The 17,787-nt window shown below is 41.7% G+C and overlaps 1 protein-coding gene across 3 annotated transcripts in view; it reads left to right on the top strand.

Annotated features, from left to right (window-relative positions):
• Positions 1 to 17,787, top strand: part of LOC126184561 (casein kinase II subunit beta-like) — a 75,770-nt gene that overhangs the window by 23,270 nt on the left and 34,713 nt on the right. For all 3 annotated transcript variants that reach the window (XM_049926987.1, XM_049926989.1, XM_049926988.1), the window contains exons 4-6: positions 7,624 to 7,726; positions 9,864 to 10,055; positions 13,174 to 13,363. In XM_049926987.1, the coding sequence (XP_049782944.1) occupies positions 7,624 to 7,726; positions 9,864 to 10,055; positions 13,174 to 13,363 (485 nt within the window). The remainder of the gene's footprint in view (positions 1 to 7,623; positions 7,727 to 9,863; positions 10,056 to 13,173; positions 13,364 to 17,787) is intronic.

Here is a 17,787-nt window from a genome sequence, read left to right as displayed (position 1 = left end):
AAACAGTAGCAATATTTTTTGATCTGGAGAGAGCATACGATACCTGTTGGAGGACAGGCATCCTCCGCACACTGTTCTCTTGGTGCTTTCGAGGTCGACTGCCCCTTTTTCTTCGCAAATTTATGGCAGAGCGCACATTTAGAGTGCGGGTGAACACTACTCTCTCCCGTACTTTCTCCGAAGGAAACGGGGTACCCCAGGGCTCCGTGCTGAGTGTTGTACTGTTTGCCATTGCCATAAATCCAATTATGGATTGTCTCTTTCCTGATGTCTCGGGCTCCCTCTTTGTGGACGATTTTGCGATCTACTACAGCTCTCAACGGACCAGCCTTCTTGATCGACGTCTTCAAGGATGTCTCGATCGCCTCCACTCTTGGAGCATCGAAACCAGCTTCCGTTTTTCTCCTAGTAAGACCGTTTGTGTTAATTTTTGGCGACGTAAGGAGTTTCTTCCACCATCCTTACATCTAGGATCTGTCAACCTTCCGTTTTCAGACGTCGCTAAATTCTTGGGTCTTATGTTTGACAGAAAACTGTGCTGGTCCTCCCACGTTTGCTATCTTTCGGCTCGCTGTCTGCGATCACTCAACACCCTCCGTGTCCTGAATGGTACCTCCTGGGGAGGACGACGGTTCAATCCCGCGTCCAGCCATCCTGATTTAGGTTTTCCGTGATTTCCCTAAATCGCTCCAGGCAAATGCCGGGATGGTTCCTCTGAAAGGGCACGGCCAACTTTCTTCCCTAATCCGATGAGACCAATGACCTCGCTGTTTGGTCTCTTCCCCCAAACAATCCAATCCAATCCTCCTGGGGAGTGGACAGAGTGGTCCTTCTCCGCCTCTATCGCATCTTAGTGCGCTCGAAATTGGACTATGGAAGCATAGTCTACTCCTCTGCTCAGCCGTCTATTCTTCGGCGTCTCGACTCTATGCACCACCATGGATTACGTTTAGTGTCTGGAGCTTTTTACACCAGTCCTGTGGAAAGCCTTTATGCTGAGACTGCTGAACCTCTGCTGTCCAATCGGCGAGCAGTCCTTCTGAGTCGTTATGCTAGCCATCTGTCTTCCATGCCTGCTAATCCAGCCCATGACATTTTTTTCGACGCCTACTTTGATGTAGGGTATGCAGGCCGCCCCTCCTCCCTACTACCACCGGGAGCCCGCTTCCGTCAACTGCTCCATTCTCTTTCCTTCCGCTTTCCTAAAACCTTCTTGACAACTTGGGGTACAGCACCGCCTTGGCTCCGTCCCCGGATCTGCCTGCTCCGTGACCTTTGTTAGTTTCCCCAAGGATGGTACCCCTTCACTTGTTTATCGTCGGGCATTTTCTGCTCTATGTGCACAAATGAAGGAAGCCACATTTATTTACACTGATGGCTCAAAAACATCGTTTGGTGTAGGGAGTGCCTATATTGTTGGTGACACCCCAAATCAATTTCGGTTTCCCGACCAGTGTTCGGTTTATACTGCGGAGCTTTACGCTGTTCTCCAGGCTGCCCACTACATCCGGCGCCATCAGTGGATACAGTATGTTATCTGTTCAGATTCTCTCAGCTCTCTCCTCAGTCTCCAAGCTCTTTACCCTGTCCACCCTCTGGTACACCGGATTCAGGACTGTATGCGCTTGCTCCACCTGGGGGGCATCTCGGTGGCGTTCATCTGGCTCCCGGGACACGTTGGTATCTGTGGAAATGAGGTGGCCGATATAGCGGCCAAGGCTGCAGTCTCTCTTCTTCAGCCAGCTATTCGATCGATTCCCTTCGCCGATCTACAGAGCGTTTTATGTTATCGTGTTGTTCTTTTATGGCACGCACATTGGTCGACACTTCCCCATAATAAATTGTGGGACGTGAAAGCTCTTCCCTGTGCTTGGACCTCTTCCTCCCGAACACGTCGTCTGAAGGAGGTAATTTTAACTAGACTCCCGATAGGGCACTGTCTTTTTAGCCATCGACATCTTTTAAGCGACGATCCTCCCCCACTCTGTCCCCACTGCTCTCAGCTGTGGACGGTAAGACACCTTTTAATTGAGTGCCCCTATTTTACTCCGTTACGCGCCATTCTACAGCTGTCGCCTGATATATCGTCAATTTTTGCAGATGACACGCGCTCGGCCGATCGCGTTCTCGAGTTTATTAGTGCCAGTGAAATGACGTCAGTCATTTGAAGCTTCTTTTGGGGACAACCAACCTCTTTCTGTAGTGGATTTTTAAGCCTTCCTTCTGCTTTTAGTTTCTCCAATTTTTTGAGTTTCGTTCCCATTGCTGCTGGTTTCCATTTTCGGTTTTTTACTGTTTCCTAAGTCACGGACCGGGCGCTAATGACCATAGCAGTTCTGCGCCCTAAAAAAAAGACTGACCTATACTGAGGCTAAGAGAAAATTCGAACGCCTGCATCCTGTGAGTATGACATAGTCTTTAGTCTTACACCGCTGCTAGAACAGTTCTGGCACCATCAGCTCTGCCAACCCAGGTCACCTCTCAGAGCCGGAAGACTACACCTGCCCCCTTGTAGGTGGGTGGCATTTCCCTCCCTGTTGCTCCTGCACCACATACTTCAGGTGCAACACTCCTTCTCCCCCCCCCCCCCCCCCCCCCCTCAACCATTGGGGACATCCGTCCCCACTTCTAAGCCAGAGAAGCATAAGTCTTCTTCAGCTTCTCTTGCTAGGAAGGGGTCCTTTGGGTCACTCCCTTCCCAGGTTTCTTCTAGTGGGAAATACGGCACCTGCCAGTGGCTGAAGAGCCCAAAACCAGCTGGTCGTAGGGCTTCACGCTCATCCTCAGTTCCGGAGACTGAGCCAGTGAAGTCTTCCCAGCCAGGGAAACCCAAGGAACAGCGAGAGGAATCCAGAAAGAAAACCCTCTAAGACCAAGGAAATTGGGGTGGCACCCACAAACTGCCTCATTGAATTTTCCATGCCTTCCCAGTCTCACGATGTCATCCTCCAGTGGAATTGCGGCAGTTTTTTTCCACAGCCTGGCTGAGCTACGGCAACTGTTAAGCTTTACACCTGCTATCTGCATTGCCCTCCAGGAAACCTGGTTCCCAGCAATGTGGAACCCTGTCCTCCGTGGCTATAAGGGATATTACAGGAACCATAGGGACTATAATAGAGTGTCAGGTGGAGTTTGCGTTTATGTCCTAAACTCGGTCTGTAGTGAACATGTGTCCCTTCAAACCCTCTTGAAGCTGTGGCTGTCAGAATAAGGACGATGCAGGAAATAACTCTCTGCAATGTATATCTTCCTCCAGATGATGCAGTATCCCTGAATGTATTGATCAGTTCCCTAAACCTTTCCTCCTCCTGGGAGGTTTTAATGCCCATAACCCCTTGTGGGGTGGTACCATGCTTACTGGCCGAGGCAGAGATGCCGAAACTTTACTGTCGCAATTCGACCTCTGCCTCTTAAATACTGGGCCGCCACACATTTGTGTGGCTCATGGTAGTTACTTGGCCATTGATTTATCAATTTGCAGCCCAGGACTTCTCCGATCTATTCACTGGAGAGCACATGACGACCTGTGTGGTAGTGACCGCTTCCCCGTCTTCCTGTCACTGCCCCAGAATCAGGCACACAAATGACTGCCCAGATGGGCTTTTAACAAGGCACCCTGGGGAACTTTCACCTCTGCTGTCACCACTGAATCTCCCCCACACGGTAACATCGATGTGATGGTTGAGCAGGTGACTAGCACAATTGTTTCTGCAGCAGAAAACACGATCCCTCGCTCTTTAGGGTGCCAGAGGCGTAAGGCAGTCCTTTGGTGGTCGCCGGAAGTCAGTGTAGCAATTAAGGAGCATTGGCGAGCTGTATTTAGCGGCATAAGTGGCGCCCTTCCCTGGAGCACCTCATAGCCTGTAAACGGCTCCGAGCCCGTGTTCGCTACCTTATCAAACAACGGAAGAAGGAGTGTTGGCAGAGATATGTCTCCACAATTGGGTGCCACACATCACCTTCCCAAGTCTGGGCAAAGATCAAACATCTTTTCGGGTACCAGGCCCCAACATCTGTCCTCGGTGTTACCATAAATGGCAAAGATCGCTGTATGCTGCTGCAGCTCGGCAGAGCCCTTGTCCAATCCCGAATTGACTATGGGAGTGTTGTTTATGGTTCGGCGGCACCTTCAGCATTGCATTTACTCGACCCTGTGCATCATTGTGGGGTTTGATTAGTGACAGGAGCTTTTAGGATGAGTGCGGTGACGAGCGTACTGATGGAGGCTGGTGTCCCTCCTCTGCAGATCAGATGTGCACAACTGCTTGCCAGTTACGCAGCACACATTCATAGTTCCCCTGAGCATCCGAATTACCGTCTCCTTTTCCTGCCCGGGCAGTCCATCTCCCGTATCGGCAGCCCAGATCGGGGCTAATGATTGTGGTTCGTGTGCAGTCCCTTCTCTCTGAACTGGAGTCCTTCCCTTTACTACCTCTACTTCTGGTCCGTTCACGTATGCCTCCATGGTGTACGCCTCGGCCGCAGCTTTGTCTGGACCTTTTGCATGGCCCTAAGGACTCTGTTAACCCCGCCGCTCTCTGCTGTCACTTCCTTTTGATTCTTGACATTTTCCAGGGCTCTGAAGTGGTTTACACCGACGGCTCAATGGCTGATGGTCATGTAGGCTTTGCATATTTTCATGGAGGGCATACTGAGCAGCAGTCCTTGCCATTTGGCTGCAGTGTTTTCACTGCAGAGCTGGCGGCCATATCTCATGCTCCTGAGTTCATCTGCTCATGCCCTGGTGAGTCATTTCTCCTGTGTACGGTCTCATTGAGTGGCTTACAAGCTACTGACAAGTGCTACCCCCGCCACCCTCTGGTAGTGTCCATTCAAGAGTCCATGTATACCTGGAACAGTCCCGCCGTTCCGTGGTGTTTGTGTGGACCCCAGGACATGTCGGAATCCCCAGCAACAAACTTGCCAACAGGCTGGCGAAACAGGCAACGCGGAAATTGCTTCTGGAGATAGGCATATCTGAAGCTGACCTGCGTTCTTTCTTACACCGCAAGGTTTTCCTGCTTTGGGAGATGGAATGGCATAACAGCATGCACAACAAACTGTGTGTCATTAAGGAGACTATGAATGTGTGGAAGTCTTCCATGTGGTCCTCTCGCAGGGAATCAGTTGTCCTGTGCCGGCTCTGCATTGGCCATATGTGGCTAATGCATGGTTACCTACTCTGTCACGAGGACCCACCTCACTGTCGCTGTGGCTCCCAAATGACAGTTGTCCACCTCTTGCTGGACTGCTCACTTCTAGCCGCTCTGTGGGAGACTGTTAACTTTCCCAGTACCCCGCCTTCGGTGTTTGGCAACAATGCCTCCACAGCAGCTTTAGTTTTAAGTTTTATCTGTGAGTGTGGGTTTTATACTACTATCTAGGTTTTAGTTCATGTTCTTTGTCCCTCTGTTTCCTCCACCCTAGTTCTTTTAGGGTGGAGGTTTTAATGTGTTGCAGAGTGGCAGGTTTTCCCTATTTATTCTCGTGGTTGGCCAGGCACTGTAATCTTTCATGTTTTACTCTCTTCTGTTTCTAGTGTGTTCCTTTTAGCGTTCTTCATCTTTCCTTCGTTCTTATGCCTTTTCCTTTCTTTCTGTTTTGTGTTATATGTTTCATTCGTTTTATTCTCACACTTGTGTTACTGTTTTATTAGGACCAAGGGACCGATGACCTCATAGTTTGGTCCCTTCTCCCGCCTCTAAACCAACCAACCAACATTGGTCAGACCACACACAGTTAATGAAAGATGCGTGAAACATGATTTCCACACTTGCCCTTCGCACCCCAGTAAGTTTGACGTAGCTTCGCATTGTATTTCAAGAGTACTGAGGATTATTCTGCCACAGAAATCTGACACACGTGGGATCCTTCTGGGATTCAGTTATTAAGGAATCTGTGGAAATACTCTTAGTGAAAGATGTTGTTAATGCTATTGGCAACTCTCAACTTGATAAGACATGGGACCCTGCGATTTCATTAACTGCTTCACAAAGACAAAATCTTACACCAAATTTTATTTGCAGTGGCAATTAATTTGACCCCCAAATTTTTATTCTGCTGGCTCACAGGTAGTGAGAGGGAACTTGCGCAATACCACTGTTATGCATATGCCTCATATGGAACGACATTTGACGGGGGAAATAAACTCAACGTAAGGTGTTCATACAGCAAAAACCTATGCGTATGCCACTGTGACAATTTTTTGTATAAAGGTGATGTGCACCAGCAATCTGCTGTGTAAAACTTACATGAAGATGACTGAACAGTTTTCAGTCGAAAATTTTGATGAGGTGTAAGTGCCATCTATCTGCAGTCTCCAAACCTTGTAGAATACGTGGATTATTAATGGGTAACAAAAAGTTGTGGTTTCTGTCAAAATCAAGGCATCTCTATTGTCACTTTACATGCTAACCTGTAAAGAGAATTGCACTCATTGACCTACAGTCCTGTGTAAATCTTTCCTCCTGCAAACACTCTCTCTTGTGACTTATTGTGAATGATAACATTATGGCTTATTTTTTCTTATTTATTTTTTTCTCTTCCATAATTACCACTCTTGAGTGCACCAGCTGACAGCCTTCCCTCAAACTTGGAATTCTCTGCTAAAAACAATGGCACAGTCCACCTCCATAGCTGAGCAGACTGTGTGTGAGAGACTGTGTTGTGGAGGAAGTGGGTTCGATTCCCATTACTACAGTTGATTTTTCCTTGGTTGGGGGACTGAAAGTGCACTCACCCTTGCAAGACCAATTGAGGTGCTTCTTGAATGGGAAATAGCAGCACTTAGGGTCTGAAAAGCTAGCAGCTGCTGAGTGAGTGACCCCGTCATCTCTTGTATTTTGTCAAAATGATGGTATATGGCATATGACACAGCTCTTAGTCAGCATCATGTTGTCCTTTGGGCCTGAGTTACTTTGTTGCAGATGACACAAGCAAATTCCAGCCCAACTGATATTTTTGTGCAGGACTACTGTGTTCATAAAATTCTGAACCTTCATGTCAGTTCTATATTACATGTGTAGTGCATCACAGTGTTACATCAGGAAATGTTTGCTGCTGTAATTCTTTGTGAAGTTTTGTAACTTACTCCTGTACCTTTTCTCCCCTTTCTCTATGTCCAGAATGTTACCAGTCCGTTTACCTCCCTTGTATTCTTACACCCCCATTTCTTCTCTGCCTGTGTGTAGGTCGAACCCACAAATTATGGATATTGGCTTCTGTATGTAACACAATGATATTGCAGTGTGTGATGCGGCATGTGCAAACAGAGATACAACAGGGCTATGAAAATATTTGTTTTCCTTCTGTATAATTTTTTTGGGGTATGGGTTGAGGCTCAGTTGAAAGGTGATATTTTATTGGTAAATTGTCAAAGCTAACAAATGTGATTTCACGAGAATAAGTATAATTATTGTTGTAGCACATATTTTCCACATATTGCCATTCAGTGCCATTGTGATAATCTCATATGCCAAAGCAGATATTGACAGGTTCAATATTTTCCTTCCCTCTCATCCCCATGAGACACTATCCTCTTTCCTCTCTTTAATACTTTTCTTTCCCTTTCACTTGTACTTCACCTTTCGTGGTTTAATTACTATTTTTATTACATGTTTGTAGGTTGATGAAGACTACATTCAGGATAAGTTCAATCTTACCGGATTGAATGAACAAGTTCCACACTATCGTCAGGCACTTGACATGATTTTGGATCTTGAACCTGGTAAGTTTGTACAGAGGGGCTTCTGCTGATACTTGTCCTTGATAATAAATTCAAGACTTTGTACTTCCTCATACTTCATGAGCATCCCATAAGCTAGATCCTGAATGACCTCCCTCTTGCTCAGACAGTACTCTTATCTACTGAACGAACACACGGTTCTGTAAGCTGTGATATGCTTTATTGACATAGGTCTCTATTAGCTTTTGTTGATGTTGCTTCTGGAAGTAAATATGGTCCAGCTCACTTGTCTGTCACTAACAAATTTCTGAATGAATTGTATTGTCCTTTGTGTGCCTCTCATATATGCTTTGCAGGATATTGTCTGAGAAAATGACAAATGGAGTTTTGCACAAGTGATGTTTCCTAAATGCTTGCTGATTTGTGGGTAGATTTTCTGTCTCAAGGAAATTTATTGTATTGAGACATGGAATATGCTTAATAATTCTGCAACAAACCAGTATCAAGGGTATTGGTCTGTAAATTTGTGGGTCAGTTCTTTTACTGTTGTTATATACAGGAGTCATCTGTACTTTTTTTCCAATCTCTTGGGATTTTGCACTCTGAGAGATTTGCAATAAATACAAGCTATGTTAGGGACCAGTACCAAATTATTTAAATTCTACTAATGTGTAGAGACCGTGTAATCATGATCATTCAGCAAGACCACAATAAGCAAATGGAAGGGAAGGCTGTTAAATAACAAAAAGGACAGTTGATCAAAACTTATGCATTAGCTTCCTTGCTTTAACATTTGTTACTGCTCCTTGCAACAGTGACATAATCTTCTTCAGGTAAAAAGTAAATCAATATCAGGGAAATATCTAATCCTGACACATTGTTAAAGGTTGTTTAAGTTCTTAAGCTGACAAGTGATAATTTGAGAATCTTGTAAATTTATTAAAATGTGGATAATTTTCTCATACATAGATGAACAGATACAAAACTAATTTTCTTTCCCATGAGTAATTAAATACAAAACTAGACAGATTTTTCACAGCTGCATCAACTGTAGTGTGTGTGTGCACACTAAGAATGAATTGAATATGCCAGGGAAAGGGGGGGGGGGGGAGGATGAAGTAGGGCTGTAAAAGTAATGACTATACTTTGTATTGTATATATTCGGTATTGTCGAGACATGTACCTGTTACAAAGTATTCATTACTGAATGTTGTTACATATAAATGTTTTTTTAATATTTGTTGTTGACACTACTAAGACTTGGGAAGCTTCTTGACACAAGTCACATTTAATCATTTCTTGCCTCTTCTGTGAAGAAAATCACAGTCCACATATTTTCCACTACATGATTGCTCTAGGCAGTGAGAAAATGTACTACATTATCATTGTTGTGAGCACATTTTAGTAGTATATTGTAAATTAGAAGTAAATTCTCCAGGCAGTTCTTGAAACTTTCTAATAATTCAACATCGTGACCAATAGAAAAGCCAGTAATTTCCTGTACAGTAGAAACTAGAATGAGAAATGTATCATGGGGGAAGCAATTGGAGTCATAAAAATACTACCAACTCATCCAAGCCGGACATAAACTGCATGTGGGAAAGGAAACATGGGAAACAAAACGTATTCAGTACTCTGTATCATTACCGACTTGGACTGCTAAGAATAAAAAATTAGAGGAACTGGCATGAACTGCATGCGAGGAAGAAGAAGTGAGTAATGAAACATTTCTGTGAATCCCAAGCTGCTGAGGTAACAAATTTGGGAATGCGAAAACTACCAACTCGACCGTAGTTGTGCACAAACTGTGTGTAGAGAATAAAACTTGCAGATATCTAAATATCTCAAACAGTAACGAAATGGTACGTAGTCTCATGAAATATTTGTTATTTTGTAACAGCATGAGGATGAAGATCCAAAAGCAACTAGAGTTCTTTTCCAGCTGGTGGAGGTGTTTTGCTGCTGGGGTTGTCTACTACTCAATGTTTTCAATAAGCTCATAAACTATCATCCAGATGAAGTCTGGTTAGGTCAGAGTGATTATTTTGTGAGTGCTGTTTCATACATTTGGTGATTTTTTATTTTATTTTATTTTATTTTTTACTTGTAAAACTGATGCTTTGCGCCAGTCTGTTGATGCTTGTGTGTTTTGTTAATAGGTTTTCCATTTTTCTTGCAGATGATGAACTGGAGGACAATCCAAACCAATCTGATCTTATTGAGCAAGCAGCTGAAATGTTGTACGGTCTCATCCATGCTAGATACATTCTCACAAATCGAGGAATAGGTCAAATGATAGAAAAATACCAATCTGGTGACTTTGGCCATTGCCCAAGAGTTTATTGTGAAAGCCAGCCAATGTTGCCAATAGGTAAATAGCCAGTAGGCAGATTTAAGAGTACTGTTACAGCAGAATTTTCCTAAAGTAAGAATAAATGATAAAAATGTTTCTTTTCCATTTTTAGTGTATACTTCATGCTGTTTTGCTGTTTTTCTTTCCCAGTACACACACTCTACTAAAGTGTCCACACTTTGGTTTGTTAGACTTTGTCCACTCTGAACAAATAAATCTGTTGTTTCAAAAGCTTTGTGTTACGTTATCTCACTTTGTGGTGTTGCCACATTTTGTGTGTATGGAGTAACATAGGGGAAGTAGAACCATAATTGACCTCAATAATTATCATACTAGTTTTCTTATTGGGTAATTAATGAGTCATCACATATTGCAAGTGCTAGAATTTGAAAAGCTTTTCAAGTTGGCTCTGTTGTAAGTTCAAGTGATTGCATTAAGTTATTGATAATTTGAACCTGTATGTGATATCTGTACAGTAACTGTCCTCTGTATTAAGAAAGCTAATGATAGAACTTGGAGGCATAACATCTTTCATTATATCTTCCTCGAGTCTTTCCTTTCCTATTTAGAAAGGCTGTGTATGGAGACAGATGTGTATTAGAAAAGGTTCTGTCGTAAGTGTAACTATCCTGTATTTATTAACAGTATGTTGCTCGTATTAGGGGCACCCTGTTAGTAGTGCTGATGCTGCTGCTGCTGCTGCTGCTGCTACTACTACTACTACTACTACTACTACTACTACTACTACTCCTACTCATGTTCTCTCTCACTCACACACACACACACACACACACACACACACACAGTGGCAAGGGACTGAGTGAGGTGCACAGTGGTTAGCACACTGGACTCGCATTCGGGAGATCGGCAGCTCAAACCCGTCTGTGGCCATCCTGATTTAGGTTTTCCAGTGGCAAGGTTATCATTCTTCTTTAAAAGGAAGAAGTTGACAGACAGCTGAAATAGCTTAACTATTGCATTTGGCACACTCGTCTTGTATTTAGTCCCATTGTAGCACAAAACAACACACTGTCATTATATTTTTAATTCCCTTGCAATACTATTCTCTGTTGCAGAAGTTTACTAGTTTTCTGGTTTATATATTCAGTACCAGTTGTATCGCATTTAAGATATCAAAACCCCACGAACTCCTCCAAGCAATGAATACCTAAGTGCTGTATACACAATATGTGGAGCAGATGGAGTACTGTTGGCCCACTTCTGTGTGGCATACATAACTGCAAATTCGCTATGTGGAATAGTTTTATCACAGGAGTCCTAAATATTAACTACCTAGCTGTTAGTCATTGTTGTAATTGGCAAACTTGCCCTTGTTACATAGGTAAAACTACTTTTTTGCTCAGCATGTAGCAGTGTAGTGTGGAGAGCCTAGTTACTAAGCATATAGTTGTAAGGCAACCAATAACAGATATTTACTTCTTTAAACTTAGTTTGTGTTTCATGTGAACTTAAGACTTCACAGCTAAAATGTACAGAATGTTGTTATAATAATGGGGCAAATGTTATTCAGGTTACAATTCCACTTTTTGTGAGAAAACTGTCTCTTTCAGTTACTTTCTCTTGGGCAGGTACTACAGTTGTACAAAATTTCTAAGGTGACAATATTTCTGCCGTTCACTGTAATTTTTATTTATTTTCTACTAATGAGCAATTTCAGCTATTGTGCCATTTTCAAGTGGTAGTTGCTCTGCACAAGGGCAAACCCCCTAGTTGTCCAGGCACCAGCATATGGCAAGCAGTAAATTACAACAATGTATCATGAGTAATACAAAAAATGAAAAAACTTTCCGCTGCAAGTAGACTGTAGTCAAATAAATGTTCATAGTTCGGCGATTGTTGAACAGGTAATAATGTCAGTAACTGAGTGCACGTAGAGGCATTGGTCTCATTTGTGTCAACATAAAAACTCTTTAAACTATTTTGTACTAGTTGTACACTTATTTTAATATTTAATTGTAAATATGTTGCAGATAATTCACCATAGTTAAAGAGGAACAATGATGTACATAAAAACAATATCAGAAGAAAGACATTAATTACTCCACATTAAGGTTGTCTTTAGCACAAAACAGGGTGCACAGTGCTGCAACAAAAATTTTTGATCTCTTACCCAGTGGCATAAAATGTCAGTCGGCAAATTAAAATTTTAAAACAAACTGAAAGTTTCTCCTTGAAAACTTTCTGTTCCGTAAAAGAATTTCTATTAGTGTAATCTGTGATAGCTGGTGGGTAGGTATTACTAACTCATGTCTGTATATTTAAAATAAAAATGTTCAGCATGTAGCCATATTTACAAGTTAATTTGAGATGTGAATTGAAAATGGCCCATTCCACATCATTAAGATTACTCTTGCAAAGTGATCCTTGGAACATGAAACCAGCCAACTGTTTACCCACCATGTGCTGGTGACCGTATGCATTGGTGACTTGTCCTTACTCACGTCAACTACTGCTTGAAAATGGCCAAAATTGGTCATTAGTGGAAAACAATCAATAATTTCAGTAGATGGTGGAAATGGGCCAATAGTGGAAAATAAACAATAATTTCAGTGGATGGTGGATATGTTGTCATTCCAGATATGGTCACTTTCATTGTCAGTGATACGCTCTGAGATTGAAGGTGGAGGACTCATTTGGATGAATGACATTTTATTACCCTTCAAAAAAAAAGTATTGCATCAAAGATTTTTAATTTCATTGTTAATTTAATAATGGAAAATCCTTGTAGAATGTAAATAATTTAGGGGCAAAAATAACAAACAACTTAGCAAATTGTAGAGGCATTGAATTGTCCACAGGCATAAGAAAAAGACTGTCTATGGCTTGGGAAAGGATTCATTCAAAAGCTAGAGAGATTTGTCATGTTTATGTGCCTGTTGATGAATTGATGAATGTGCCTGTTGATGAACTTTCAACTTCAGCCCCCTGCTTTTGTTATACATCCAAAATTTAGGGATGTTAACTTTTTATGATATTTTTCAAGTTTTGCTGTTGGCATTGTATTTCTGTGTGAAATTAAGAAATGCTGGAACATATAAGACTTCAGCATTCAACAGTCATGTATTGCATGAAAATTTTAAACCTATAATTTATTGTAGTGGTGAATGTTCCTTAGGTTTATCAGACATCCCAGGTGAATCCATGGTGAAGACATATTGTCCAAAGTGTATGGATGTTTATACACCAAAATCTTCACGACACCACCATACTGATGGGGCATATTTTGGTACAGGTTTTCCACAGATGTTGTTTATGGTGCATCCAGAATACCGTCCAAAGCGACCAGCTAACCAGTTTGTACCTCGGTAAGACCCTATAAGTTTTGAGTTCACCTGTGTGTGCGTGCGTGCGTGCGTGCATGCATGCATGGGCATGCACGTGTGTGTGTGTTCACCATTTGTGAATATCATTTCAGCTGAACATATTATTCTGCAGAACTGGCTTGTTGCAGAAAGTGCATCTGCGATGATCTGTCATTGATGAGCTGTACTTGTCAACGTTTATACAATGCTTCTCAGATGTTATATTTTTCAATAATTGAATGATCAGAATTGTTTTTGCCCTGTAAAAACAATCCGTTACCTATTGTACTGAGTTTGTTTACACTTGTACATTCTGAAGTATCAGTTTGGTGAAAAAACTTGTAGTTGATCTTTGATTTTTCTTAGGGATATCAGGTGACATATTATGTGAAAGTGATAGAGATCTTTGTTGGCACTGATATGTCTGATTACAATTTCATTTCTGATTTGATGGGTGAGGCCAACCCAAAAAATAGCCAATTCTAATATTACTGGAGTAATATGGTTTGATAGCATATTTTTCTGCATTTGCTTCTTATGTCATACATAAAGTTCTCAAATTAAGTATTATCATTATCTTGAATTCCTTAATTTTTTTTCTCTTAATAATGTGAATAGCTGGTTGTCAAGGGGATGACTAATATTAATAAGATTTCACTTAGGTAAAAAATTTCTGTAACGAATTACAGTTACATAACACAATTTGATTACTGAAAAATTATTACTATGAACATAAAATGTTCGATTTAGTTTATCCGGAGGGAGACAATAAGTGTCTAATGCCCCTCCTGCCCACACTGAAACTGAATTTGTCTGGTCTCTCCCTGTCATTCTAGAAAAGCCAACTAGTACCTTTAAGGCTCCCATAAACAGTCACACTTGTTTGTCAAATTTGCTCTTTCCTATCCCTGGTTTTATTGAATAAGCCCACAGACTTCCGAACAAAGTTTATCAATTTAAACTTACTTTTGAAACAGATGCTGCTCATGTTGTGAAGTATTTTGATACTAGCAGAAATGACTACCAATGCAGAGAAAGCATTTATTGAGTTGACTATGACACTGCGTACAAATAAGAAAAAGCAAACAAGATTATTGTCCAGGCAATAGTTGAAACTGAGAAAAATATACCCACAAAAATCTGCAAAAGTGTAATCTATAATAAAATCTGCTAAAGGAAATAGTATACACAGAACCTGACAGTTACATCAACGTTTTCCAAATGGACAGTCAGTAACTTGTTACTTTACACTCATGTTGAAAAAGAAGACCAAAGTATTCACAGATTCAATCTCTTCTTGATCCTCCAACGACAGTTCATTAAAATACAACAATATGGAACACACATTGTCTTTGGAGGAACTGGAGGGCATCAGTTATGTTCTTTTTATTTTATTGCACTCCTGTTTGTATGTTGTGTGTAGAATACTGATTTTCTTCTTAATATATACCTGCGTAATATATGGTTGGGAAAGATGCAACACCTCCACCATTTTGGTAACTGTCAGTGCTCTTCTGTTTTTGTCCTTGATTGTAGTTTCCACAATCATGGAAACTCACAATACAGAGAAAGAAATTGCAATAAAAAATTGTTGTTTATTAAATAAGTGTGTCTTCAGAATTTCTGGCAAACGCGATCTGTTTGACAAACATGTTACTCACAAACAGTCAAGTATTTGACAAAGCCTGTCGACGGCTCAGTGCTTCTGCTTTTCGGAGCATTGTCTCCTTTACTCCTCAAGCACTGACATTCTACCAGAACTTTACTATGCAATTAAACAAAGCTAGTGATATTTGACAAATTATTTCTGTGTGTGTGTGTGTGTGTGTGTGTGTGTGTGTGTGTGTGTGGGTGGGTGGGTGGGTGTGGGGTGGGTGTGGGGTGGGTGTGTGTGTGGGGGTTGTGTGTGTGTGGGGGTTGTGTGTGTGTGGGGGTTGTGTGTGGGTGTGGGGGGTGGGTGGGTGGGTGGGTGTGGGGGGGGGTGTGTGTGTGGGGGGTGGGGGGGGGGGTGGGTGGGTGGGTGGGTGTGTGGGTGTGTGGGTGTGGGTTTTGGGGGGAGGGAGGGGGGGCTTTAAAGTGTGGAGGAGTCTCTGTATGCTCTACTACATTTCTATTAGCCCCAATTTCTTCAAGAAGTAATGACACAAGTATTTTGTGTCTAATTGGCCTCGGTTGAGTAGCATTGGAAGATCCCCTGTACCCCAGTCTGCACTCTTACTCTGTGTGCGTTGTGTCTGCATGCTAATTGAAGTTCCCATAGGCAGTCATTACATCTACCATGAGTGTAATCTGCCTTGTTGCAGAAGTTCTCTTAAAAAAATAATTTCGGCATTATTAGCCTCACCTCCGATGAACACTCACCATCGAGGACAATGTACTGGGTTCTATTACTTAAGAAGTCTCAGAGCCACTCACATATTTGGGAACCAATCCCATATGCTCGTACCTTAGTTAAGAGTCTGCAGTGGGGCACAGAGTCAAACACTTTCTGGAAGTCAAGGAATATGCCATCTGTCTGATACCCTTCATCCATGGTTCGCAAGATATCATAAAAAAAGGGTGAGTTGCATTTCGCAGGAGCGATGCTTTCTAAAGCCATGCTGATGCATGGACAGCAACTTCTCTGTCTCAAGGAAATTCATTATATATAGTAAGATAGTGGACAGTGCAGTGCATTGTATTGAGAATGCTCTTGTGATGATCGGAAAAGTGGCAGGATCTGAGAACTACTTCAATGGAGACATCGTTGTGGGTAGCTTTCTGGAAAAAGGAAAAAAAGATGGAAATAAGATGGAAATTGGAGAACTGAGGCATAAAGTGGAGGAGATAACTGATTTCCTAAAAAAACCAGCTAGGGATATTAATACAGGAGCAAATAAAGAAAACTCTAGAGAAGGAAAGCCACCTAGACCAAGAGAAAACCAAAACTGATGGAAACAACATACAAACTAAATACAACAACAAAGTTAAACCACAGGGAATGACAATATACAGAAATCCTCTGCTCCAGCAACAAAATCAGCTACAAGTCCAAATCAATGCACATGAGCAACATAATAAAATCCGAAATCAGGTTAATGAACTAGAGGGACCAACTTCGAGTACTGTGGTAGGGAGGAGCTGGTACAGAAGAAACCAAAGTAATAATAAAACCATAATAGGTACAAAAAAAAGATGAAGAAATGCAAGCAGCAGAAATAACAGCGTGGCTATACATCGGTAACTTAGAGAGAACCACCACAACTGCTACAGTAGTGGAAATACGTTAACAAGAATGGAATACTGGGACAACTAGAATGTGAAGAACTGCACACACTGGGCGACAAAAAGCTTTCAAAGTAGACATTTCGTATGAAAAGCTACAAATTGCACAAGAACCAGAATTCTGGCCAGAAAACATAAAAGTACGTCAATTTCGTTTCCCAAGACGATCAATGGAAGAGGGAGCAGAGCTCAACTAAACTAAGAAGAAAACCAGAAGAGCAAGAAATAAAAGCATTCTTGTGGAATACAGGGGGAGTAAAAAGTGCTAACACCAACAGACATTCTGCAAAATTTGGATCTTGCAATTCTAACAGAAACCTTCCTGATACAGCTGGCAACATAGATTTCTAAAATTATCACCTAATGGCAAAGAAGGGAGAAAGAGGACGACCCATGGGAGGAATATCTATCCTACTGAAACCCTGGATGATGCTCACCAAAAAAATCGTAAAACAAGAAAATAGTATGCTAGTAGAAGCAGCAAACATGAATATAATTGCAACCTATTTTAAATCGCACACAAATGCTGTAGAAATAATTGACGAAGTAGTCACACTCATCAAACAATGTGACAGCAAACCCACCATTATTGCAGGCGATCTCAACTGCAGAGTAGACACAGAAAACTATAAAACAAAACTAGTCATTGATACCCTAAAAGAAGATGGTTTCACCCTACTTAACAATACAGATACCTACATACATGTGCCACAATGGGAAAAGCACCATTGATATCGCATTAACAAGAGGAGAAATAGAAGGAAGTATTCAACCAATATGGCATGACTCCATTACCCCTATACGAAAGCACATTCCAATCCAGATAAAAATAAATATCGTCATGTCACCACCAGCAAGAAAGACCTACCAAATCACACAAAGAAAAATTGATACAGAAAAATTAACAAACCAGCAAGAACAATTAACACAAATAGAAACTTTAATAGAAGAAGGAGACCTTGAAAAAGCAACAGACCAAATAGAAGACCTCCTAAAAAAATTCAGTGATACAAACAAACCCAAAAACAAGGACGGCAAAAAGATGGTTCAATGCTGAATGCTACAGCAAAAGGAACACTGTTATAAGAACGCTCCCTAGATTAAGAAACCAGCATGACGAGGAAACATACAAGCTGTACGCAAAAGAGAGGAGAATCTACAAA

This window comes from Schistocerca cancellata, chromosome 4, assembly GCF_023864275.1.
Source record: "Schistocerca cancellata isolate TAMUIC-IGC-003103 chromosome 4, iqSchCanc2.1, whole genome shotgun sequence".
Lineage (NCBI taxonomy): Eukaryota > Metazoa > Arthropoda > Insecta > Orthoptera > Acrididae > Schistocerca > Schistocerca cancellata.
This window is presented reverse-complemented; position numbering and strand designations above follow the sequence as displayed.